Source organism: Amblyomma americanum, chromosome 10 (genome assembly GCF_052857255.1).
Source record: "Amblyomma americanum isolate KBUSLIRL-KWMA chromosome 10, ASM5285725v1, whole genome shotgun sequence".
In the NCBI taxonomy this organism is placed as follows: Eukaryota; Metazoa; Arthropoda; class Arachnida; order Ixodida; family Ixodidae; genus Amblyomma; species Amblyomma americanum.
The window spans coordinates 88294255-88318498 of record NC_135506.1 but is presented as its reverse complement, the minus strand read 5'-3'; the positions used below and the strand labels follow the sequence as shown (position 1 = coordinate 88318498).

Sequence of the window (24244 nt, the reverse complement as noted above, 5' to 3'; positions counted from 1 at the left end):
GTCGATGATGAGGCAACGGCGTCTCTTAACTTGCAGCTCATTGAAGGCGAGCAACTTCTTTGCTGCCTCCGTGCTCCGCTGGGTGACTGCCCACACATGGTTGATTTGGTACGCCACCAACCCGACCACGTCGGGGAGCGTACCGGTGTCGGCCAGGGCGTCGCGGAAATCTTCGACCCGAAACGGCCTCGCTCGCACGTCTCCGTGATGATAAACTGTGTTGAAAACAACACGTCCTGTTGGCAGTGTCGCCAAAATTATCTGGTACTTTTTATCTTCGCAGTCATCAATCCTGTTTCCGCGGCCGTCAATGGCCGCTGTCGCCGCTCCGCTGGAGCCCATGATGCTGCGATCCGACCAGCTCGGCTGCCGGAAGCAGAATCGGGGATACTTTTTCTTTATTACCGGTAAACAATACATAAAAATCTCTAGCCACACTTTGGCCGAGACAATGGGTTAAAACTTTTTCATGTTAACCAGTTCATCCATAACTGCCACCCAGTCCGGCGGCTGGGGTTGACTGCGGAGAACATCTCTCAGGAAGACTGCACTTTCTATAAAGTTTTCTCTCACTGGTCGCACATTTGCGTCGGCGTGCCTGGCCGCCATTCTCGTTTTTCAGATGCTGTGGAGGCCCAGTAGCATAAACATGTCGTAAGGAACCTCCTCACTTTCTATAGGTAGAAACCGGATGCCATAAGGAGTTACAGGTAGTTCTTTCTTCAATGTTCTTTGCAAGATGTCCCAGTGGAAAACCGGGTCCCAGCAGTCGATAAACACATGTTCGATGGTCTCGGGTTTTTTGCAGAGTATGCAGTCGGTGGTCCAGGGCACAAAAATGCCTTTATCGTTTAGCCATGTTTTCACTGGAAGGGTACCGGTATGAAGTTTAAAGAAAAAGGATTTGACAGTCGGTCTTACCGGCATCTTCTTAACTCGCTTTAACACATCTTTGCCTGGGCCTCCGCAGCAAAAGGAACGGTATAAGGGAGCAGGTATAAATATATCTAGCAAATCTTTGTACAGTTTTTTCCTGGGTACAGCAGATAGATACTGTGTAGAAAAGTGAGCGCTCAAAGTGCAAAAGGCTGCCACAACTTCACGCAAAAAACCTGTTACAGCACGATTCGTGGCCGGGTAACTGGACACAACAAATTCCGGCAACACGTTGCCTAAGCGCACCTGCAACATTGTGCGCAACAAGGGATCGGTTTGATCACGTAGAAACAAAAATCTTGAGTCAACTTGCTTCAGAAACAAATTAGAAAGACCAAGGCCGCCCCTTTTGACCGGAAGGAACAGATTAACTCGACTTGTTCGCTCCCAATTTGAGCTCCAAATAAAGACAGCAAACACTCTATGCAGCTTCTGCAGGTTTGCTCGGGTAATGAGCACGAACTGCAATATATACCAAATTCTGGCTATTAAAAATACATTGCACACACTTGCGCGCGCGAAAACAGAAAGGTCACGTCCTTTCCAGCCATCCGCTTTTCTTCTTGCACTCTGCGTTATCTCACCCCACAACTCCGTACTGCTTTTATAGTGCTCCAAGGGTACCCCCAAGTACTTCGCAGGGGCGGTCGTCCATTTCATGTTAGCAAACACGGCAGGTGTGCTGTCCCAATCACCGTGCCAAAAACCTATGCACTTATCCCAGTTAATTTTGGACCCAGTCTTTTTGCAATATTCCCCCGCAACTTTCACAACTTCTTTAACGCTTTCTTGATCCGCGCAAAAAACAGCAATATCATCAGCGTAAGCAAGCACTTTTACTTGCGCAGACAGAAGAGTGAAACCGCAGATCCCATCATTGCGCAACAGTGATAACAGAAAAGGCTCAAGGTAGATCGCAAAGAGCAAAGGCGAGAGCGGGCAACCCTGCCTGACCGAAGAACACACAGGTACAGGTTCAGTCAGCTGTTTGTTCACTATAATTCGGGTAACACAGTTGTCGTACGCCATCTGTACACCTTGCATTATCACAGAGCCGACGTTGGCATATTCTAGAATGGCGAAAAGAATGTCGTGCGACACTCGATCGAAGGCCTTTGCAAGGTCAAGCTGTATCATGGCAACTCGGCCCCCGAAGGCATCGCAGCATTCAAGAACAGTTCTAGCAATGTGCACATTTGTTCCAATGGTGCGACCTTTATTACCACACGTTTGGTGGGGCCCTACAAGGTCCTTTATGACCTTTTGCAGTCTGTTGGCAAGAATCTTCATAAACACTTTATAGTCAACGTTGGTTAGGCTTATCGGCCGATAAGCCCCAACGGACAGAAGTTTAGCCTGGTCCTCACTCTTGGGTATTAAAACCACGTGTGCTGTTTTAAATGATGGTGGCATTTTCTTCGTCTCATAAATTTCGGTGCAGACGCAGTGGAGAGCTTGGGTGAGTTCGGCTTTGAACTTCTTATAAAATTCACTACCTAAGCCGTCAGGACCGAGAGATTTTCCGGCACTCAGCTCTTCGATTGCTCTTCCCACTTCGCTTACGCTGATTGGTACCTCCAGCCCTTGTTTTATATCGTCTCCTAGTTTTGGCATACGGGACAAGAACGTGTTTGCAAACCCCTCTTCTTCAAGCCGTCGCCGCCCAAGCAATTCCCGATACTGCTCAACAAACGCCAACTGAATCACTTTGCTATCATTCGTTACCTCGTTTCTGTACCTGATTTGTCTTACTTCGTTCTGAGTCGCGTACTTCTTTTCGTCACTAAGCGAGCGTTTAGTAGGTACTTGGTCAAGCCAGAGACGTTCAGCACGGGCCCGTATCATGGCAGCTGTATACTTGTCTTTTTCGATAATCTCAAGTTTACTTTTTGTATCTCTTATTTCTTTCTTATATCTTTGGCCACTATACTAACGAGGAGACAGAAGCTCTGGCTCACTTTTTTTTTCTTTATTGCCTGGCTTTGACTCATAACATTTACACAAAAAACACTCAACAAAAAACACACAAAACGCTATGTACATACGACACTGTCGTGGTCAGCCTCACCGACGCTTAGCTAACGGCACAGGGGACGAAAGCGAGAAAAAAAAAGGCGAAGCTCCCCGTCGGGGAATCGAACCCCGGTCTCCCGCGCGACAGGCGGGGATACTGGCCACTATACTAACGAGGAGACAGAACCTCTGGCTCACCGACGCTTAGCTAACGGCACAGGGGACGAAAGCGAGAAAAAAAAAGGCGAAGCTCCCCGTCGGTGAATCGAACCCCGGTCTCCCGCGCGACAGGCGGGGATACTGGCCACTATACTAACGAGGAGACAGAACCTCTGGCTCACCGACGCTTAGCTAACGGCACAGGGGACGAAAGCGAGAAAAAAAAAGGCGAAGCTCCCCGTCGGTGAATCGAACCCCGGTCTCCCGCGCGACAGGCGGGGATACTGGCCACTATACTAACGAGGAGACAGAACCTCTGGCTCACCGACGCTTAGCTAACGGCACAGGGGACGAAAGCGAGAAAAAAAAAGGCGAAGCTCCCCGTCGGTGAATCGAACCCCGGTCTCCCGCGCGACAGGCGGGGATACTGGCCACTATACTAACGAGGAGACAGAACCTCTGGCTCACCGACGCTTAGCTAACGGCACAGGGGACGAAAGCGAGAAAAAAAAAGGCGAAGCTCCCCGTCGGGGAATCGAACCCCGGTCTCCCGCGCGACAGGCGGGGATACTGGCCACTATACTAACGAGGATTTTTTTTTCTTTATTGCATGGAAGAACTTCTGTAGAAAGGAGGAAACTTCAATCAGACTAGTTCGCGTCTCAAGTTACCGGGCTGCTTAACATCAGCCCCTCATAGCCCTAACTCACCACTGCATCCCCATCAAAACATCAAAATTCAGGGAGGCACACACAAGCATCCAGGCACGGCAGCCAGCTTGGAGGTTCGACGCGAGCAGCATATACACTCCTCACCAACGCACACTGTTCCCGAAACACAGATTTGGACGATCTTGGTGGCTCGGCATGTCTGTCCATCATACGGCTTTTCCAAAGACTGAATAGTCCCATCAACACAAACACGTCATAAGGCACAACAGAGTTTTTGTCAACAGGCAGAAATCTATTAGTGTATGGTGTAATTTCAATGTCCTTCTTAAGAGTTCGTTGTAGTATGTCCCAAAAGAACATGGCATCACGGCACAGGATGAAGCAATGATCAATTGTCTCAGGCACGTTACACAGACGACAATTCACATTCCAGGGTACAAACATCCCCTTGTCATTAAGAAATGTCTTGACAGGCAGCGTCGCTGTGTGTAGTTTGAAAAAGAACGTTTTAGCAGCTGCCTGAACGCACATCCGCCTAACACGCTTTAGAACACTGATGTCCAAAGACCCCAGATAAGGCTGCCGATACAATGGTGTAGGGAACAAAGACTCAGTGAGAGCCTGGGTCATCTGCTTTCCCGAGAGGCTATACAGGTAATCTAAAGAGAAGCGCACAGTGAGAAAATTGAAAGTGTCAGCAACCTCCTTAAGAAATCCCCATAAAGTCCCCTCACGAGCCTGTACAGTCGGTGCGAATAAGTAAGGCAAATGAAAACTAAGCCGCCTAATGAGCACAGCTACCAGAAACGGGTCGTTTGCCGATTTGAAAAAGAAAGAACGGGAAACGAGTTGATGCACGAACAGGTGAACAAGGCCCACTCCACCACCCTCTAAGGGAAGGAACAAGTTGTCACGCCTCATCAGCTCCCATTGAGAGCGCGAAACGAATGCTGCAAATATTCTATGTATTGCTTGCACCTTCCTCCTCGCACAATGCAGGACTTGAAGGACATACGCGAGCTTTGCAAACAAAAAAATGTTACAGACCTGTGCCCTCGCAAACACTGAGAGTTCCCTACCCATCCAAGCCTGTGTTTGCCGCCGTAGAGTTACAGTTTGTGAATCCCAGTAGGCTGTACTGTTGCGAACTTGGTGCAGCGGAACGCCTAGGTACTCAAGAGGGCTACAGTTCCAGCATATACCACCGCACTGGCTTGGCCTAGTTCCCCAATGACCCAACCAAAAGCCTTTGGATTTCTCTAAATTAAGAGCCGCGCCTGATACATCGCAGAACTGTTTAGTCAAGTTTAGAGCCTCGAGTACACTCTTTTTGTCAGAACAAAAGAGGGCGACATCATCAGCGTAAGCTAAAACTTTAACTTCACATTGAGCCAGAGAGAAACCGCGGATAGCTGCGCTGTTAATTATACTGAGACAGAGGGGTTCCAGATATAGGGCAAACAACAATGGAGACAGTGGACATCCTTGACGAACAGATGCTTCTAGTGGTACTGGTTTCGTTAGCTCCTGATTAACAATAACCCTTGTATAGGAGTTCTTATAGCACAGCCTTATGCCTTTGAGCAAGACGTCCCCAATATTTGCATACTCCAAGACCGCGAACAAGAAATCGTGCCGAACTTTATCAAACGCCTTAGCCAAGTCAATTTGAATCAGAGCTACTTGGCCTATCTCATCTGATACTGTCTCTAATACTGAACGTGCAATATGGATATGTGTTTGAATACTGCGGCCTCTAATACCACAGACCTGATGCGGACCTATCAAGTCCAAAATGACGAGCTGCAGACGACTGCTAAGAACCTTGGCAAAAATTTTGTAATCAACATTGCAAAGGGAAATTGGACGATATCCCTCAACAGTTTTTAACCGATTAGTATCTTTGCTTTTGGGAATTAATATTGTGTGCCCAGGATAAAAAGTGGGAGGCAGGACACCCACATCATAAGATGCTTTGAAAACTTCCATCAAAACAGGCACTAGGCAAGGCGAAAATGTTTTATAGAATTCGCTAGTAATACCATCTGGCCCAGGAGATTTCTGGCTCTGCAGGGCAGAAATGGCTGATTGAATTTCATCCAAAGTGATAGGTCCCTTCACTATAGCACACTTCTCATCATCAAGTCGAGGGAAGTTTCCGAGCAAGGAACTATAATCGAAACCCTGACTTGGATCTTCGCAACTGCCAAACAGCTTCCGATAATAGTCGAAGAAAGCAGCAAGAATACCAGGCGCATCACTGTATGTGCAATCACCATACTGAATTTCCAATATTTCCTTCGCAAGAGCATTCTCTCTTTCATCACTCAGGGCCCGACGAGAAGGTTGCTCATCAAGAAACCTTCGGGACCTAGATCGTATCAAGGCCCCCTTATATCTGTCTGTCGCAAATTGTTGAAGCTGTGCTTTTACGTTATTAATCTCTTCGAGATAGGCACCCGGGCTTACCCTCTCTAGCTCATGTAGCTCCGTTAGGGTGCGCCCAAGCTCACGAAGGTGGTGTCTCTTCAGGAAAGCGATTCTTGCTGAGGCCTCAATTGCCAAGTTTTTGGTCTCCTGTTTAAACAAGTCCCACTTTTGAAAAATGGAAAGATCACGGCGTGACCATACGTCCTTCAAACCAGTAGGTACAGCACGCTGAAAGATTTCGTCTGAGAGCAGACAGTTATTCATCTTCCACAACTCCCATCGAGGGTGATGTACATGCCGAGTGTACTTTCCTATCTGAAGAGACACCATACAGTGGTCACTGAAGAAAATGGGCCGCACCCAGTAGCCAAACACACTTGCTAATGCGTCAACAGAAACGTAAATTCTGTCAAGGCGAGCATTAGAGGAAAACTGAAAATGAGTGAAATGTATACTGTCGCCTTTTTCCTGCCCCACATCCACAAGACTATATTCAGAAACCAAATCGGTAAGATTTCATCCAAAGTGATAGGTCCCTTCACTATAGCACACTTCTCATCATCAAGTCGAGGGAAGTTTCCGAGCAAGGAACTATAATCGAAACCCTGACTTGGATCTTCGCAACTGCCAAATCTCTTACATACCACTGAACGGTCCTCATCCCTACAAACGCAATTAAAATCTCCCAACAATATAATTTTGCGGTCCGTGCGCAAATGTTCAACTAATGACAGAAAAAAAAGCCTTCTATCGCGCTGCTTTGTGGGGGCATAAACACAAATAATCCGCCACTGTACACCTGAAATTGTGAGATCACAGCATATAAGTCGCCCCTCGTCATCTATGCAATAAGACATGGCTGTCATCTCTAGCGTGTTCGCCAGGAATAGCATACAACCTCCGGATAAGCCTCTCGCGTGGCTAACAATAATGCTGTATTCCGACAAAAAAGGCTCAAGAGCAGCTGCTGTCTCTTCATCAGAGGACAACTTTGTTTCCTGTATAGCGGCTACACACACACTCCATTTCTTTAAGAGATGCCGTACCTGCTGTTGCCTCCTACGATTACGCATACCCCTAACGTTAAGGGTAGCGACTTGATATGCTGCGACGCTCGCCATTTTGGTGCCAGTCTTAACAAACGCCATCCCCTGGAATGTGGTGGCCCGCCGCCAAATTGGCGGCCTCTCGGACAGACATCGCCCTCCTCTTTAACACCACCCTTCCCGTGGCCTCTACACATTGTGCCTTCTGGTCAGCGCCATCGATACACACCTCGTCAGCATCTGCAGGAGTTTCAAAGGTGCGGTGCTGTCCATGTCTTCCTCTGAGACAGCCAAGGCCTCGGCCCACGAACCCGAGGGGAGCACATCACTCACTGCCACACTGACCGCCGACAGAGAACCTGACACGCCAGAGATCGACGCCACACACATCTCACCGTTACCCTCCAACGACGAAGCAGAATCAGCATCAGAGGAGGATCGGCGAGCATTCACTGGCTGTATCGCCTCGACTGACTCCACAGGAGGCATATCCGGACGTTGACCTATGGCAACGAGGTGTTCCTGTGCAGCAAGCACAGCAGTCTCTGTAACACTCACGGGGGGGCCCGGGTCCGGCGGTTTTCGTCCTGGAGGCGTGGATGCTAGATGGCCAGTCGCTTCATATTCCGTGTTGTTTTGAGGTGTTGAAGTCTTCTGTTCCCCATCTATTCGATGCTCATGACTTAGTTCTCCGGTCGCGTCCACAACCTCAGACACATCCATAATGTGTTCTGATGCCACGTCATCTTCCCGTGACCACTGGCCTTGACGCAGCCTGTCAGCGTAACTCAAGACACAGTTCTCCGCAGTATGGCCAAAGCGTCGGCACTGAGTGCATCGAGGCGTGCGACACTGGCGCCGGACATGTCCAACCCGGCTACATCGGAGGCACAGTGGAGGTCTCCCTGGGATAAGGACTAATGCCTGCACTCCATAAACATTAAGTGTGTGTGGAATGGTGCTAGCTGACACTCCATCCTTGAGTGTGAGGGAGAGTTCACGGTTCGCCGTTTCTATATGCTCCATCCCTGGGCACCGCCACTTTTCACGCTCCACAGACTGGACCATGCCATAAGGCTCTAATGCTTCCACAATCCTCCGGTGTTCCATATAGCGGGGAAGCCAAAGGAGCTTAACCTTGACGTTCTTAGTATCCGGGTCAAACACCATGCACCGCAGTCCTTTGACAGGAAACTCCGCTTTGTTAACAAGCTTCTGTTTGGAAGAACTACTCTCGCAGGTAACCATCCACACGTGGCTCATTTGGTATTGACCAATGCACAAAATTTCCCGGAGATCCAATATCTGTGCGAGTGCGTTACGGAAGTCAGGTGCTCGGTACGGGCGACCCTTAAGGTCAGCATGCAGGAAAACGGTATTAAGGACAACATTACCGGTTGGCAATCGGGGAAGGACAACTTTGTACGAGTCCGTAGTGTCCTGAGACGTCGGTAGACCTCGGCCAACGGCCGATGCGCTGTTTCCAGCATGGAGCATGTTGAAGCACAGCCGCTCAGAACGGCGTCTTCCTCTTCCTCCGGTGACGGCTGTCACCGAGGAAGTGACGGCTGTCGAGGCACTAACGAGGAGACAGAACCTCTGGCTCACCGACGCTTAGCTAACGGCACAGGGGACGAAAGCGTGAAAAAAAAAAGGCGAAGCTTCCCGTCGGGGAATCGAACCCCGGTCTCCCGCGCGACAGGCGGGGATACTGGCCACTATACTAACGAGGAGACGGAATCACTGGCTTACCGATGCTTAGTTATTGGCACAGGGGACGAAAGCGAGAAATAGAAGGCGAAGCTCGCCGTCGGGGAATCGAACCCCGGTCTCCCGCGCGACAGGCGGGGATACTGGCCACTATACTAACGAGGAGACAGAAGCTCTGGCTCACCGACGCTTAGCTAACGGCACAGGGGACGAAAGCGAGAAAAAAAAAGGCGAAGCTCCCCGTCGGGGAATCGAACCCCGGTCTCCCGCGTGACAGGCGGGGATACTGGCCACTATACTAACGGGGAGACAGAACCTCTGGCTCACCGACGCTTAGCTAACGGCACAGGGGACGAAAGCGAGAAAAAAAAAAAGGCGAAGCTCCCCGTCGGGGAATCGAACCCCGGTCTCCCGCGTGACAGGCGGAGATACTGGCCACTATACTAACGAGGAGGCAGAAGCTCTGGCTCACCGACGCTTAGCTAACGGCACAGGGGACGAAAGCGAGAAAAAAAAAGGCGAAGCTCCCCGTCGGGGAATCGAACCCCGGTCTCCCGCGTGACAGGCGGGGATACTGGCCACTATACTAACGGGGAGACAGAAGCTCTGGCTCACCGACGCTTAGCTAACGGCACAGGGGACGAAAGCGAGAAAAAAAAAGGCGAAGCTCCCCGTCGGGGAATCGAACCCCGGTCTCCCGCGTGACAGGCGGGGATACTGGCCACTATACTAACGGGGAGACAGAACCTCTGGCTCACCGACGCTTAGCTAACGGCACAGGGGACGAAAGCGAGAAAAAAAAAGGCGAAGCTCCCCGTCGGGGAATCGAACCCCGGTCTCCCGCGTGACAGGCGGAGATACTGGCCACTATACTAACGAGGAGGCAGAAGCTCTGGCTCACCGACGCTTAGCTAACGGCACAGGGGACGAAAGCGAGAAAAAAAAAGGCGAAGCTCCCCGTCGGGGAATCGAACCCCGGTCTCCCGCGTGACAGGCGGGGATACTGGCCACTATACTAACGAGGAGACGGAATCACTGGCTTACCGATGCTTAGTTATTGGCACAGGGGACGAAAGCGAGAAATAGAAGGCGAAGCTCGCCGTCGGGGAATCGAACCCCGGTCTCCCGCGCGACAGGCGGGGATACTGGCCACTATACTAACGAGGAGACAGAACCTCTGGCTCACCGACGCTTAGCTAACGGCACAGGGGACGAAAGCGTGAAAAAAAAAAGGCGAAGCTTCCCGTCGGGGAATCGAACCCCGGTCTCCCGCGCGACAGGCGGGGATACTGGCCACTATACTAACGAGGAGACAGAAGCTCTGGCTCACCGACGCTTAGCTAACGGCACAGGGGACGAAAGCGAGAAATAGAAGGCGAAGCTCGCCGTCGGGGAATCGAACCCCGGTCTCCCGCGCGACAGGCGGGGATACTGGCCACTATACTAACGAGGAGACAGAAGCTCTGGCTCACCGACGCTTAGCTAACGGCACAGGGGACGAAAGCGAGAAAAAAAAAAGGCGAAGCTCCCCGTCGCGGAATCGAACCCCGGTCTCCCGCGTGACAGGCGGGGATACTGGCCACTATACTAACGGGGAGACAGAAGCTCTGGCTCACCGACGCTTAGCTAACGGCACAGGGGACGAAAGCGAGAAAAAAAAAAGGCGAAGCTCCCCGTCGGGGAATCGAACCCCGGTCTCCCGCGTGACAGGCGGGGATACTGGCCACTATACTAACGGGGAGACAGAACCTCTGGCTCACCGACGCTTAGCTAACGGCACAGGGGACGAAAGCGAGAAAAAAAAAAGGCGAAGCTCCCCGTCGGGGAATCGAACCCCGGTCTCCCGCGTGACAGGCGGGGATACTGGCCACTATACTAACGAGGAGACAGAAGCTCTGGCTCACCGACGCTTAGCTAACGGCACAGGGGACGAAAGCGAGAAAAAAAAAAGGCGAAGCTCCCCGTCGGGGAATCGAACCCCGGTCTCCCGCGTGACAGGCGGGGATACTGGCCACTATACTAACGGGGAGACAGAACCTCTGGCTCACCGACGCTTAGCTAACGGCACAGGGGACGAAAGCGAGAAAAAAAAAAGGCGAAGCTCCCCGTCGGGGAATCGAACCCCGGTCTCCCGCGTGACAGGCGGGGATACTGGCCACTATACTAACGGGGAGACAGAACCTCTGGCTCACCGACGCTTAGCTAACGGCACAGGGAACGAAAGCGAGAGAAAAAAAAGGCGACGCTCCCCGTCGGGGAATCGAACCCCGGTCTCCCGCGCGACGGGCGGGGATACTGGCCACTATACTAACGAGGAGACAGAACCTCTGGCTCACCGACGCTTAGCTAACGGCACAGCGGACGAAAGCGAGAAAAAAAAAGGCGAAGCTCCCCGTCTGGGAATCGAACCCCGGTCTCCCGCGTGACAGGCGGGGATACTGGCCACTATACTTTTTTTTTTTTTCTTTATTGCCGGTATTTGACCCACATGAAAAGAAAACACATATTCATACATAAGCACTAAAACACAATCAACATCTTTGTTAAAACAACGGCCGCCCAGCTTGTGCGGTCACGCTCATGCTAAAATTCCTTCATCGCCAATAATAACTCAACACGTGATAGCCACTCTGGACTACATTCCAGCATCTTTTTTTCCTGAACAAAGTTTCTTATGCTTTCTTTGAAATATTGACGTGCCGGTCTTGCATCGACATCGGCGTGCCTTACTGCCATTCTGCATTTCCAAATACTGTGTAGAGCTATTAGCATGATCAAATCAAATGGGGTACCGTCATCACTTTCAATTGGCAAGTAGCGAATTCCGTACCCATCAAGCGGAAATTCTTTTTTGATTGTGCGCTGAAGCACATCCCAAAGGAACACAGCATCCCAGCATTCAAGGAACACATGCTCAATTGTCTCCTCCTTTCTGCATATTATACAGTGAGTACCCCAGGGAACAAAAAAACCTTTTTCAGCCATCCACGGTTTGACAGTCAGAGTTCCAGTGTGTAATTTGAAAAAGAAAGTCTTAACACCAGACGGGACTAACATTGCCTTTACACGCTTTAGTACCTTGTTACCTATACCTTCCCTGTAAAGGGACCGATATAAAGGCACGGGGAGAACCACACTACAGAGGTCTTTATACAGTTTTTTCCGGTTGACTTCACTCAGGTATTGCAGTGAAAACCGCGCCATCAAAAACCTACATGAAACCACAACTTCGCGTAGAAAGCCATGCACTCCACCGGGCATACTGCCAGCAGAGACAACCATATTAGGCAAGTGCTTCCCCAGGCGAAGTTGACAGACAGTGTGTAGAAACGGGTGCTTAACGTCCCGAAGAAATAAATACCGATTGACAACCTGTCTCAAAAACAAATGTGACAAACTGAGTCCTCCATTTCGAACTCGTAGAAATAAATTGGTGCGGCTTGATCTTTCCCAAGAAGATGCCCACACGAACACTGCAAACACCCGATGAAATTTTTGGATATGAACCCTGGAGCAATGCAAGACTTGAAGGACATACCAAAGTTTGCTCACTAAAAATATGTTGCAAATTGTGGCTCTCGAGAACATTGACCAATTCCATCCATTCCATTTATTCACTCTTTCCCTCATTTTATCCACTTCACTCCTCCAGTAGGCTTCGCTGTCTTTGTAACACTCAAGAGGAACTCCCAAGTATTTAACAGGAGTCGTAGTAAAACTCATGTTGGCAAAAGTGTCTGGGGCCTCCGGCCAATCCCCGTGCCAGAATCCCAGGCACTTACTCCAGTTTACCGCGCTGCCACTGGCCGCACAAAAACTTTTAACACACTTAACAGCCTGTGTTACACTGTCGTAATCATTACAAAACATGGCTATATCATCCGCATAAGCCAACAGTCGGACTTCTAACTGATGTAGTTTAAAACCGCGCATACAATCGCTCTGTATCACGCTCAAACAAAATGACTCTATATACAAACAAAACAACAGTGGCGAAAGAGGGCAACCCTGGCGCACCGAGCGTTTGACTGGAATGCGTGAACCCACAACCTTGTTGACAATTAGACTTGTCGTGCAATCCTGGTACGCCATGGCGACCCCGCCTCGAATGATTCTACCCACATTTACATGATCTAGAATGCACAGAAGAATTTCATGAGGCACCCTATCGAAAGCTTTCTCCAGATCAATTTGGATCATTGCCACTTGTGTGCCCATTGCGTCGCAGCACTCAAGGATACTACGCGCTACATGTATATTTGAGAAAATAGATCGGCCTTTAATACCGCACGTTTGATGCGGCCCCACCAGGTCAGTAATGACTGTCTGCAATCGCTTAGCCAAAATTTTCATCATTATCTTATAGTCTCCATTTGTGAGGCAAATTGGACGGTAAGAAGTTACTCTGCGCAGTACAGAGGGGTCTTCTGATTTCGGTATAAGAACAGTGTGGGAGGATGTGAAGGAAGGCGGCAGTACATTGAGATCGAATGCCTCATTATAGACAGCAGCTAAAACTGGTGAAATTATTCCTTTTAGACGTTTATAAAAGGCTGAGGTCAGACCATCCGGGCCCGGAGACTTCCCCGGCTGCAAGCTTTCAATAGCGTTTTTCACCTCCTCTACTGAGATAGCTGCCTCCAATAGTTCCTTCGTACTGTCGTGTAGACTGGGCATCAACAAAAGGAAGTCCTTCTTGAAACGATCAATGTCAACTGAGCAGTTTGCAAATAGCCCACTGTAGTGCTCGAAGAAAGCGCGCTCAATATCTTCTGCTGTGTCACTAACTTTTCCACCAACTTCAATTTCCACTATCTGATTGCGCCGCGCGTGCCACTTTTCTGCGCCCAACGCTCTTTTTGATGGTACTTCCCCCGCTATCAGCTTTTCAGCTCTCGCTCGCACCAGAGCACCGTGGTATCTTTCGATGTCGAACTGTTCTATTTTATGCTTTAGTGCGCGAATATCGTCCATGAACATGCCGGGTCTACTACACTCTTCACTGATCAATTTTTCTAAGTTTCTGCGCATCGTTTTTTCCTCTGCCCCCTTTTGTCTGCGTATAGCGCTCGCCCGCTCCAATGCTTTCATTTTAACTGTCTGCTTGAAGTTCTCCCATTTTTCTCTGCACGTCGTATTACCCATATGTTTCATTGCATCAACTTGCGTCGTCACGTCTGCCATAAAAATTTCATCATCCAGTAATTTTGAATTCAATTTCCATAACTGCCACTCGAAGCTTCTTTTCCTTTCTTTCGTGCTTGCTACTAGAAAACTGACTAAGCAGTGATCAGTAAATGAAACAGCGCTCACTCGGTACTCCTTGCAAAAGGGTACCAAATCAAGGCTTACGTATGCTCTATCCAAACGAGCGTGGCTAGAAGCCTGAAAATGGGTGTACTGCGTATTTCTTCCACCACCAAGGCATTCAGCCACATCCGCCAAACTACTGTTCCCTATTATTTCATTTAGGGCAGTCGTGCTTGCATCCTTGTACGGTCGGGTGCTAGTTTTGTCCCGGGATGAAAGAACGCAGTTGAAATCGCCAATAAGAATGACCAACCTATTACACTGGGTATACTGTTTTAGCTGTTCAAAAAACCTGCACCTTTCCCCGGCAACAGTCGGCGCATACAAACAGATTACACGCCACTCCAAGGACGACAACAAGAAATCACATACAATAAACCGTCCTGACGTGCATGACGTAACGGCTTCTATTTTAGCTCCTAGACTATGTCGGACCAACAATGCGCAGCCTGAAGAATATCCCACGGAATGGCTCACAATAGCACAGTATCGCGCTACGAATTGCTGCACCATGCCCCCGGTTTCCACGTCGCCCTCGACTTTCGTCTCCTGCACTGCTAGAATGTCAAGGTCAAAGTCGTTTAACAGGCGGTACAGTTGACTCTGCTTCCTCCTTCAGGCAAGCCCTCGGACATTTAATGTTGCCACGCGAATGGACTTATCCATAGTCATCATAGCAAGGCGGGAAAGAAAACCGGCGGCATGGCGTTACCTCACAACTGCGGTTTGATCCGGAGTGTGCTAGCACAGGGCGGTCCTCACGGCGGCGTAGGCGGCGATTCCGCCGTCTTGCGCGCCGCCGAAGTGTTCGGCAGCGGTCGAAAGGAAGGACGCCGTCCAACAGTCGTCTTGGCTGGCGGCTCGTCTGCAGCAACGACACTAAGCTCCTTCCCATTTTCGCCTGCGTCGTGAGGTCGCTTTGCAGCGGCACTAATACTGTCGCTGTCCATCACGGTGACTGGTGCCGGCTCGGTGGGTGGTTTCTCGCCTCCTCCGGGAGAGGGGTGGCCCGTAGTGCTTGCCTCATCCTTCTCGTTCCCGCCTTCTGCGTCGTCATGTCGCCGCTTGTCTGCGGGTTTATCTCCGCCGTCAATTAGTTGTTCCCCTTGAAAGTTTGACGATGCACCTTGCGTAACCAGGTTACGGCTCGTCCTTGCTGTTTCCTCTGAGTCTTCCTCGTCCATCAGGTGGTCCGATATGTCGTTTGCCTGCACTGGTCCGGCTACGCTGGCGTACGTCTTTGCGCAGTCAGCATCGACGTGGCCGAAACGACGACAACGACTACAGCGCGGCACTTTGCAGTCGCGACGTATGTGCCCGGTGCTCTTGCAGCGCAGACACAGAGGAGCGCGGCCCGGCACAACAACAAGAGTTAGCTCTCCGGCTATCTTGAGCTGATGCGGAATATCGTCTATTTTGACGTCGGCATGCAATTTTAGTCCAACTGTACGAGTCGTCGACCCTTTTTCAGTGACACCGAGCGCCCGCCACTTCTCCCGTGTCACTTCTAACACCTTCCCGTAGGGCGACAGTGCCACGCGAACGTCTTCGTCGGTAACGCCATGCAGCAACCAGTGCAGCTTTACACGAACCTCTCGGTTATTCGGATCAATGAGCAAACATGGGCGATCCTTTACCTTCACGTCGACGGCCAAAAGAAGCTTCTGAGCAGCATCAGCAGTTGTCATTGTCACAGCCCACACGTGGTTCATTTGATACGCCCCCAACGCCACAACGTCGGGAAGCGCACCAAGGTTGGCCAAAGTGTCCCGGTAGTCTTCAACACGATAGGGCCGGGCTCTTGGATCGCCGTGCATGAAAACGGTGTTGGCGACGATGCGTCCGGATGGCAGATTGGGCAGAATAACCTGATAATCTTCGGCAGTAGCCGCAAAAAACCTGTTACCGCGGCCCGACTGGGCCGCTGAAACCGCTCCGACGGAGCTCATGATAACACGTCCGTCACGCTCGGTGGCCGGAAGTGGAATGACTGGCCACTATACTAACGAGGAGACAGAAGCTCTGGCTCACCGACGCTCAGCTAACGGCACAGGGGACGAAAGCGAGAAAAAAAAAGGCGAAGCTCCCCGTCGGGGAATCGAACCCCGGTCTCCCGCGTGACAGGCGGGGATACTGGCCACTATACTAACGAGGAGACAGAACCTCTGGCTCACCGACGCTTAGCTAACGGCACAGCGGACGAAAGCGAGAAAACAAAAAGGCGAAGCTCCCCGTCGAGGAATCGAACCCCGGTCTCCCGCGTGACAGGCGGGGATACTGGCCACTATACTAACGAGGAGACAGAAGCTCTGGCTCACCGACGCTCAGCTAACGGCACAGGGGACGAAAGCGAGAAAAAAAAAGGCGAAGCTCCCCGTCGGGGAATCGAACCCCGGTCTCCCGCGTGACAGGCGGGGATACTGGCCACTATACTAACGAGGAGACAGAAGCTCTGGCTCACCGACGCTCAGCTAACGGCACAGGGGACGAAAGCGAGAAAAAAAAAGGCGAAGCTCCCCGTCGGGGAATCGAACCCCGGTCTCCCGCGTGACAGGCGGGGATACTGGCCACTATACTAACGAGGAGACAAAAGCTCTGGCTCACCGACGCTTAGCTAACGGCACAGGGGACGAAAGCGAGAAAAAAAAGGCGAAGCTCCCCGTCGGGGAATCGAACCCCGGTCTCCCGCGTGACAGGCGGGGATACTGGCCACTATACTAACGAGGAGACAAAAGCTCTGGCTCACCGACGCTTAGCTAACGGCACAGGGGACGAAAGCGAGAAAAAAAAGGCGAAGCTCCCCGTCGGGGAATCGAACCCCGGTCTCCCGCGTGACAGGCGGGGATACTGGCCACTATACTAACGAGGAGACAAAAGCTCTGGCTCACCGACGCTTAGCTAACGGCACAGGGGACGAAAGCGAGAAAAAAAAGGCGAAGCTCCCCGTCGGGGAATCGAACCCCGGTCTCCCGCGTGACAGGCGGGGATACTGGCCACTATACTAACGAGGAGACAGAAGCTCTGGCTCACCGACGCTCAGCTAACGGCACAGGGGACGAAAGCGAGAAAAAAAAAGGCGAAGCTCCCCGTCGGGGAATCGAACCCCGGTCTCCCGCGCGACAGGCGGGGATACTGGCCACTATACTAACGAGGAGACAAAAGCTCTGGCTCACCGACGCTTAGCTAACGGCACAGGGGACGAAAGCGAGAAAAAAAAGGCGAAGCTCCCCGTCGGGGAATCGAACCCCGGTCTCCCGCGTGACAGGCGGGGATACTGGCCACTATATACTAACGAGGAGACGGAAGCTCTGGCTCACCTACGCTTAGCTAACGGCACAGGGGACGAAAGCGAGAAAAAAACAGGCGAAGCCTCTCGTCGGGGAATCGAACACCGGTCTCCCGCGCGACAGGCGGGGATACTGGCCACTATACTAACGAGGAGACAAAAGCTCTGGCTCACCGACGCTTAGCTAACGGCACAGGGGACGAAAGCGAGAAAAAAAAGGCGAAGCTCCCCGTCGGGGAATCGAACCCCGGTCTCCCGCGTGACAGGCGGGGATACTGGCCACTATATACTAACGAGGAGACGGAAGCTCTGGCTCACCGACGCTTAGCTAACGGCACAGGGGACGAAAGCGAGAAAAAAACAGGCGAAGCCTCTCGTCGGGGAATCGAACACCGGTCTCCCGCGTGACAGGCGGGGATACTGGCCACTATTTTTTTTTCTTTATTGCCGGTATTTTGACCCACATGAAAAGAAAACATATTCATACATAAGCACTAAAACACAATCAACATCTTTGTTAAAACAACGGCCGCCCAGCTTGTGCGGTCACGCTCATGCTAAAATTCCTTCATCGCCAATAATAACTCAACACGTGATAGCCACTCTGGACTACATTCCAGCATCTTTTTCTCCTGAACAAAGTTTCTTATGCTTTCTTTGAAATATTGACGTGCCGGTCTTGCATCGAGATCGGCGTGCCTTACTGCCATTCTCCATTTCCAAATACTGTGTAGGGCTATTAGCATGATCAAATCAAATGGGGTACCGTCATCACTTTTAATTGGCAAGTAGCGAATTCCGTACCCATCAAGCGGAAATTCTTTTTTGATTGTGCGCTGAAGCACATCCCAAAGGAACACAGCATCCCAGCATTCAAGGAACACATGCTCAATTGTCTCCTCCTTTCTGCATATTATACAGTGAGTACCCCGGGGAACAAAAAAACCTTTTTCAGCCATCCACGGTTTGACAGTCAGAGTTCCAGTGTGTAATTTAAAAAAGAAAGTCTTAACACCAGACGGGACTAACATAGCCTTAACACGCTTTAGTACCTTGTTACCTATATCTTCCCTGTAAAGGGACCGACATAAAGGCACGGGGAGAACCACACTACAAAGGTCTTTATACAGTTTTTTCCGGTTGACTTCACTCAGGTATTGGAGTGAAAACCGCGCCGTCAAAAACCTACATGAGACCACAACTTCGCGTAGAAAACCATGCACTCCACCGGGCATACTGCCAGCAGAGACAACCATATTAGGCAAGTGCTTCCCCAGGCGAAGTTGACAGACAGTGTGTAGAAACGGGTGCTTAACATCCCGAAGAAATAAATACCGATTGACAACCTGTCTCAAAAACAAATGTGACAAACTGAGTCCTCCATTTCGAACTCGTAGAAATAAATTGGTGCGGCTTGATCTTTCCCAAAAAGATGCCCACACGAACACTGAAAACACCCGATGAATTTTTTGGATATGAACCCTGGAGCAATGCAAGACTTGAAGGACATACCAAAGTTTGCTCACTAAAAATATGTTGCAAATTGTGGCTCTCGAGAACATTGACCAATTCCATCCATTCCATTTATTCACTCTTTCCCTCATTTTATCCACTTCACTCCTCCAGTAGGCTTCGCTGTCTTTGTAACGCTCAAGAGGAACTCCAAAGTATTTAACAGGAGTCGTAGTAAAACTCATGTTGGCAAAAGTGTCTGGGGCCTCCGGCCAATCCCCGTGCCAGAATCCCAGGCACTTACTCCAGTTTACCGCGCTGCCACTGGCCGCACAAAAACTTTTAACACACTTAACAGCCTGTGTTACACTGTCGTAATCATTACAAAACATGGCTATATCATCCGCATAAGCCAACAGTCGGACTTCTAACTGATGTAGTTTAAAACCGCCCATACAATCGCTCTGTATCACGCTCAAACAAAATGACTCTATATACAAACAAAACAACAGTGGCGAAAGAGGGCAACCCTGGCGCACCGAGCGTTTGACTGGAATGCGTGAACCCACAACCTTGTTGACAATTAGACTTGTCGTGCAATCCTGGTACGCCATGGCGACCCCGCCTCGAATGATTCTACCCTCATTCACATGATCTAGAATGCACAGAAGAATTTCATGAGGCACCCTATCGAAAGCTTTCTCCAGATCAATTTGGATCATTGCCACTTGTGTGCCCATTGCGTCGCAGCACTCAAGGATACTACGCGCTACATGTATACTTGAGAAAATAGATCGGCCTTTAATACCGCACGTTTGATGCGGCCCCACCAGGTCAGTAATGACTGTCTGCAATCGCTTAGCCAAAATTTTCATCATTATCTTATAGTCTCCATTTGTGAGGCAAATTGGATGGTAAGAAGTTACTCTGCGCAATACAGAGGGGTCTTCTGATTTCGGCATAAGAACAGTGTGGGAGGATGTGCAGGATGGCGGCAGTACATTGAGATCGAATGCCTCATTATAGACAGCAGCTAAAACTGGTGAAATTATTCGTTTTAGACGTTTATAAAAGGCTGAGGTCAGACCATCCGGGCCCGGAGACTTCCCCGGCTGCAAGCTTTCAATAGCGTTTTTCACCTCCTCTACTGAGATAGCTGCCTCCAATAGTTCCTTCGTACTGTCGTCTAGACTGGGCATCAACAAAAGGAAGCCCTTCTTGAAACGATCAATGTCAACTGAGCAGTTGGCAAATAACCCACTGTAGTGCTCGAAGAAAGCGCGCTCAATATCTTCTGCTGTGTCACTAACTTTTCCACCAACTTCAATTTCCACTATCTGATTGCGCCGCGCATGCCACTTTTCTGCGCCCAACGCTCTTTTTGACGGAACTTCCCCCGCTATCAGCTTTTCAGCTCTCGCTCGCACCAGAGCACTGTGGTGTCTTTCGATGTCGAACTGTTATCATCATCATCATCATCATCATCATCAGCCCTACTACACCCACTGCAGGGCAAAGGCCTCTCCCATGTCTCTCCAATTAACCCTATCCTTTGCCAGCTGCATCCACCCTTTGCCTGCAAACTTCTTAATCTCATCCGCCCATCTAACCTTCTGCCGCCCCCTGCTACGCTTACTTTCTCTTGGAACCCACTCCGTTACCCTTAAAGACCAGCGGTTATCTTGCCTTCGCATTACATGCCCTGCCCAAGCCCATTTCTTTCTCTTGATTTCGACTAGGATGTCATTAACCCGTGTTTGTTCCCTCACCCACTCTGCCCGCTTCCGATCTCTTAACGTTACACCTATCATTTTTCTTTCCATGGCTCGCTGCGTTGTCCTTAACTTAAGCTGAACTCTTTTCGTTAGCCTCCACGTTTCTGCCCCGTAGGTGAGTACCGGTAAGATTATGCTGTTGTACACTTTCCTCTTGAGGGAAATTGGTAAACTGCCACTCATGATCTGCGAGAATTTGCCATATGCGCTCCACCCCATTCTTATCCTTCTAGTTATCTCCCTCTCATGATCCGGATCAGCTGTCACTACCTGCCCTAAGTAGACGTATTCCGGCACCATTTCTAGGCTCTCGCTGCCAATTGTGAACTGTTGTTCCCTTGCTAGGCTGTTGAACATTACCTTGGTTTTCTGCATGTTAATTTTTAGACCCATCGATCTGCTCTGCCTGTCTAACTCGTTGATCATGATTTGCAGTTCACCTCCTGAGTGACTCAGCAAGGCAATGTCATCAGCAAATCTCAGATTATTTAGGTATTCTCAATTTATTCTTATTCCCAACTGTTCCCAATTCAGGCCTCGAAATACCTCCTGCAAACATGCGGTGAACAGCATTGGCGAGATAGTGTCTCCTTGCCTGACGCCCTTCCTTATTGGAATTTTATTGCTGACTTTATGGAGGACTATAGTAGCTGTGCAGTTGCTATATATATCTTCCAGTATTTTGACATAAGGCTCTTCTACCCCCTGATTACGCAATGCCTGTATGACTGCTGAGGTTTCCACTGAGTCGAATGCTTTCTCGTAATCAATGAAAGCTATATATAGAGGTTGGTTATATTCTGCGCATTTCTCTATCACCTGATTGATAGTGTGAATATGATCTATTGTGGAATATCCTTTACGAAAGCCTGCCTGATCATTTGGTTGATTAAAGTCTAACGTTGCCCTGACTCTATTAGCGATTACCTTAGTAAATACTTTGTAGGCAACGGATAGTAAGCTGATCGGCCTGTAATTTTTCAAGTCCTTGGCGTCTCCCTTCTTATGAATTAAGATAATGTTTGCATTCTTCCAAGCTTCTGGTACAGTCGAGGTCATAAGGCATTGCGTATACAGGGTGGCTAGTTTCTCTAGCACGATGTCTCCTCCATCCTTCAACAGATCTGCTGTTACCTGATCCTCCCCAGCTGCTTTTCCTCTTTTCATTGCTTCTAAGGCTTTCTTTACTTCATCTTTCGTTACTGGCGGGATGACGCATTGCTGTGCACTGCTGTCTTTCTCATTAGTGCTCTGATTACATTGGCTACTGTACAGGTCTGTGTAGAACTCTTCGGCTACGTTAACTATCTTATCCATATTGCTAATGACATTGCCCTGCTTGTCTCTTAATGCATACATCTGGTTTTTACCTATGCCTAGTTTCCTCTTCACTGTTTTTAGGCTACCTCCGTTCTTTATAGCATGCTCGATTCTCTCCATATTAAACTTCCTTATGTCGGCTACCTTGCGCTTATTTATTAACTTTGATAGCTCCGTTAGTTCTATTCTATCGGTAGTGTTAGATGCCTTCATGTTTTGGCGCTTCTTAATCTGATCTTTCGTCACCTGAGATAGCTTCCCGGTATCTTTTCGAACTGTCCTACCGCCTACTTCTACTGCGCACTCCGTAATTATTGATGTCAGGTTATCGTGCATTGAATGAACATCAAGATCATCTTCCTCAGTTAAAGCCGAGTATCTGTTTTGCTGCGCTATCCTAAACTCCTGTGCTTTCCCTCTTACGGCTAACTCGTTAATGGTCTTCTTCTTCGCTAGCTTCTTCCGTTCCCTCTTCAAGTCTAAGCTAATTCTAGACCTTACCATTCTATGGTCGCTGCAACGCACCCTTCCGAGGACGGCCACATCCTTAATGATGCCAGGTTTAGCGCATAGTATGAAGTCGATTTCATTTTTAATCTCACCATTGGGGCTGTTCCAGGTCCACTTCCTGTTTTCTCGTTTGCGGAAGAAGGTATTCATGATCCGTAAATTATTTCTATCCGCGAATTCGACTAATAACTCTCCCCTGCTATTTCTAGAGCCTATCCCATAGTCACCTACCGCGTGGTCGTCAGCCTGCTTCTTGCCCACCTTCGCATTGAAGTCGCCCATCAGTACAGTGTACTGCGATTTTACTCTATTCATTGCTGATTCTACGTCCTCATAGAAGCTTTCAACGGTCTGGTCATCATGGCTGGATGTGGGTGCGTAGGCCTGCACCACTTTCAGCTTGTACCTCCTATTCAGCCTAATTACTATTGCTGCTACCCTCTCGTTAATACTGTAGAACTCCTCTACGTTGCCAGCTATATCCTTATTAAAGAGGAAACCCACACCTAGTTCTCGTCTATCCTTTAACCCGCGATAGCACAGTATGTGTCCGTCCTTTAGTACTGTATACGCCTCACCTGTCCTCCTAACTTCGCTAAGCCCGACCACATCCCATTTAATTCCCGCTAGTTCCTCGAACAGCACTGCTAGGCTAGCCTCACTAGCTAAAGTTCTAGCGTTAAACGTTGCCAGGTTCAGATTCCAATGGCGGCCTGTCCGGAGCCAGAGATTCTTAGCACCCTCCGCTGCGTCACAGGTCTGACCGCCGCCGTGGTCAGTTGCTCTGCAGCCGCTGGGGACTGAGGGCCGAGGGTTAATTGGTTTGATCATAGAAGGTTGTGGCCAAGTACTACACCAGGGTGGCCAAATCCTGCTCTGGTGAGAGAGTGCGTTGTCGGTTCTGGTCACCGAGATAAGGCCGCACTCCAGGCCTGGTTATGCAATTCCATCGACACGCGGATTTTTCTTTTTTTTTTTTAAACCCGGTGGAGAATTGCGCGGCACCAGGATTTGAGCCCCGGTCCTCTTGCACGCGAGGCGGATGTTCTACCTCTACGCCATCGCTGCAATGCCGAACTGTTCTATTTTATGCTTTAGTGCGCGAATATCGTCCATGAACATGCCGGGTCTACTACACTCTTCACTGATCAATTTTTCCAAGTTTCTGCGCATCGTTTTTTCCTCTGCCCCCTTTTGTCTGCGTATAGCGCTCGCCCGCTCCAATGCTTTAATTTTAACTGTCTGCTTGAAGTTCTCCCATTTTTCTCTGCACGTCGTATTACCCATATGTTTCATTGCATCAACTTGCGTCGTCACGTCTGCCATAAAACTTTCATCATCCAGTAATTTTGAATTCAATTTCCATAACTGCCACTCGAAGCTTCTTTTCCTTTCTTTCGTGCTTGCTACTAGAAAACTGACTAAGAAGTGATCAGTAAATGAAACAGCGCTCACTCGGTACTCCTTGCAAAAGGGTACCAAATCAAGGCTTACGTATGCTCTATCCAAACGAGCGTGGCTCGAAGCCTGAAAATGGGTGTACTGTGTATTTCTTCCACCACCAAGGCATTCAGCCACATCCGCCAAACTACTGTTCCCTATTATTTCATTTAGGGCAGTCGTGCT

The 24244-nt window shown here is 49.7% G+C and overlaps 1 protein-coding gene and 23 non-coding genes across 24 annotated transcripts; all 24 read right to left on the bottom strand.

Annotated features, from left to right (window-relative positions):
• Positions 1-3056: 3056 nt before the first annotated feature.
• Positions 3057-3128, bottom strand: TRNAD-GUC (transfer RNA aspartic acid (anticodon GUC)). Its single transcript has one exon. It is a non-coding gene; the product is annotated as a tRNA-Asp (tRNA).
• A 500-nt stretch (positions 3129-3628) lies between these two features.
• Positions 3629-3700, bottom strand: TRNAD-GUC (transfer RNA aspartic acid (anticodon GUC)). The gene has a single exon. It is a non-coding gene; the product is annotated as a tRNA-Asp (tRNA).
• A 5216-nt stretch (positions 3701-8916) lies between these two features.
• On the bottom strand, positions 8917-8988 carry TRNAD-GUC (transfer RNA aspartic acid (anticodon GUC)). Its single transcript has one exon. It is a non-coding gene; the product is annotated as a tRNA-Asp (tRNA).
• Positions 8989-9201: 213 nt separating this feature from the next.
• Positions 9202-9273, bottom strand: TRNAD-GUC (transfer RNA aspartic acid (anticodon GUC)). The gene has a single exon. It is a non-coding gene; the product is annotated as a tRNA-Asp (tRNA).
• A 73-nt stretch (positions 9274-9346) lies between these two features.
• TRNAD-GUC (transfer RNA aspartic acid (anticodon GUC)) lies at positions 9347-9418 on the bottom strand. The gene has a single exon. It is a non-coding gene; the product is annotated as a tRNA-Asp (tRNA).
• A 71-nt stretch (positions 9419-9489) lies between these two features.
• TRNAD-GUC (transfer RNA aspartic acid (anticodon GUC)) lies at positions 9490-9561 on the bottom strand. The gene has a single exon. It is a non-coding gene; the product is annotated as a tRNA-Asp (tRNA).
• Positions 9562-9632: 71 nt separating this feature from the next.
• TRNAD-GUC (transfer RNA aspartic acid (anticodon GUC)) lies at positions 9633-9704 on the bottom strand. Its single transcript has one exon. It is a non-coding gene; the product is annotated as a tRNA-Asp (tRNA).
• Positions 9705-9775: 71 nt separating this feature from the next.
• Positions 9776-9847, bottom strand: TRNAD-GUC (transfer RNA aspartic acid (anticodon GUC)). The gene has a single exon. It is a non-coding gene; the product is annotated as a tRNA-Asp (tRNA).
• Positions 9848-9918: 71 nt separating this feature from the next.
• On the bottom strand, positions 9919-9990 carry TRNAD-GUC (transfer RNA aspartic acid (anticodon GUC)). Its single transcript has one exon. It is a non-coding gene; the product is annotated as a tRNA-Asp (tRNA).
• Positions 9991-10204: 214 nt separating this feature from the next.
• On the bottom strand, positions 10205-10276 carry TRNAD-GUC (transfer RNA aspartic acid (anticodon GUC)). The gene has a single exon. It is a non-coding gene; the product is annotated as a tRNA-Asp (tRNA).
• Positions 10277-10634: 358 nt separating this feature from the next.
• Positions 10635-10706, bottom strand: TRNAD-GUC (transfer RNA aspartic acid (anticodon GUC)). Its single transcript has one exon. It is a non-coding gene; the product is annotated as a tRNA-Asp (tRNA).
• Positions 10707-10778: 72 nt separating this feature from the next.
• TRNAD-GUC (transfer RNA aspartic acid (anticodon GUC)) lies at positions 10779-10850 on the bottom strand. The gene has a single exon. It is a non-coding gene; the product is annotated as a tRNA-Asp (tRNA).
• Positions 10851-10922: 72 nt separating this feature from the next.
• Positions 10923-10994, bottom strand: TRNAD-GUC (transfer RNA aspartic acid (anticodon GUC)). Its single transcript has one exon. It is a non-coding gene; the product is annotated as a tRNA-Asp (tRNA).
• Positions 10995-11066: 72 nt separating this feature from the next.
• On the bottom strand, positions 11067-11138 carry TRNAD-GUC (transfer RNA aspartic acid (anticodon GUC)). Its single transcript has one exon. It is a non-coding gene; the product is annotated as a tRNA-Asp (tRNA).
• A 72-nt stretch (positions 11139-11210) lies between these two features.
• On the bottom strand, positions 11211-11282 carry TRNAD-GUC (transfer RNA aspartic acid (anticodon GUC)). Its single transcript has one exon. It is a non-coding gene; the product is annotated as a tRNA-Asp (tRNA).
• Positions 11283-15032: 3750 nt separating this feature from the next.
• On the bottom strand, positions 15033-16224 carry LOC144107019 (uncharacterized). Its single transcript, XM_077640003.1, has one exon. The coding sequence runs from the start codon at positions 16222-16224 to the stop codon at positions 15034-15036; it is 1191 nt and encodes a 396-aa protein (XP_077496129.1). The 3' UTR covers position 15033.
• Positions 16225-16358: 134 nt separating this feature from the next.
• TRNAD-GUC (transfer RNA aspartic acid (anticodon GUC)) lies at positions 16359-16430 on the bottom strand. Its single transcript has one exon. It is a non-coding gene; the product is annotated as a tRNA-Asp (tRNA).
• Positions 16431-16502: 72 nt separating this feature from the next.
• On the bottom strand, positions 16503-16574 carry TRNAD-GUC (transfer RNA aspartic acid (anticodon GUC)). Its single transcript has one exon. It is a non-coding gene; the product is annotated as a tRNA-Asp (tRNA).
• A 71-nt stretch (positions 16575-16645) lies between these two features.
• On the bottom strand, positions 16646-16717 carry TRNAD-GUC (transfer RNA aspartic acid (anticodon GUC)). Its single transcript has one exon. It is a non-coding gene; the product is annotated as a tRNA-Asp (tRNA).
• A 71-nt stretch (positions 16718-16788) lies between these two features.
• Positions 16789-16860, bottom strand: TRNAD-GUC (transfer RNA aspartic acid (anticodon GUC)). Its single transcript has one exon. It is a non-coding gene; the product is annotated as a tRNA-Asp (tRNA).
• Positions 16861-16930: 70 nt separating this feature from the next.
• Positions 16931-17002, bottom strand: TRNAD-GUC (transfer RNA aspartic acid (anticodon GUC)). Its single transcript has one exon. It is a non-coding gene; the product is annotated as a tRNA-Asp (tRNA).
• A 70-nt stretch (positions 17003-17072) lies between these two features.
• TRNAD-GUC (transfer RNA aspartic acid (anticodon GUC)) lies at positions 17073-17144 on the bottom strand. The gene has a single exon. It is a non-coding gene; the product is annotated as a tRNA-Asp (tRNA).
• Positions 17145-17214: 70 nt separating this feature from the next.
• TRNAD-GUC (transfer RNA aspartic acid (anticodon GUC)) lies at positions 17215-17286 on the bottom strand. Its single transcript has one exon. It is a non-coding gene; the product is annotated as a tRNA-Asp (tRNA).
• A 71-nt stretch (positions 17287-17357) lies between these two features.
• Positions 17358-17429, bottom strand: TRNAD-GUC (transfer RNA aspartic acid (anticodon GUC)). Its single transcript has one exon. It is a non-coding gene; the product is annotated as a tRNA-Asp (tRNA).
• Positions 17430-24244: the final 6815 nt, after the last annotated feature.

Excerpts from the sequence above, each read along its gene's own strand:
- LOC144107019 (XM_077640003.1), bottom strand. The coding sequence starts at position 16,224 with ATGAGCTCCGTCGGAGCGGTTTCAGCGGCCCAGTCGGGCCGCGGTAAC.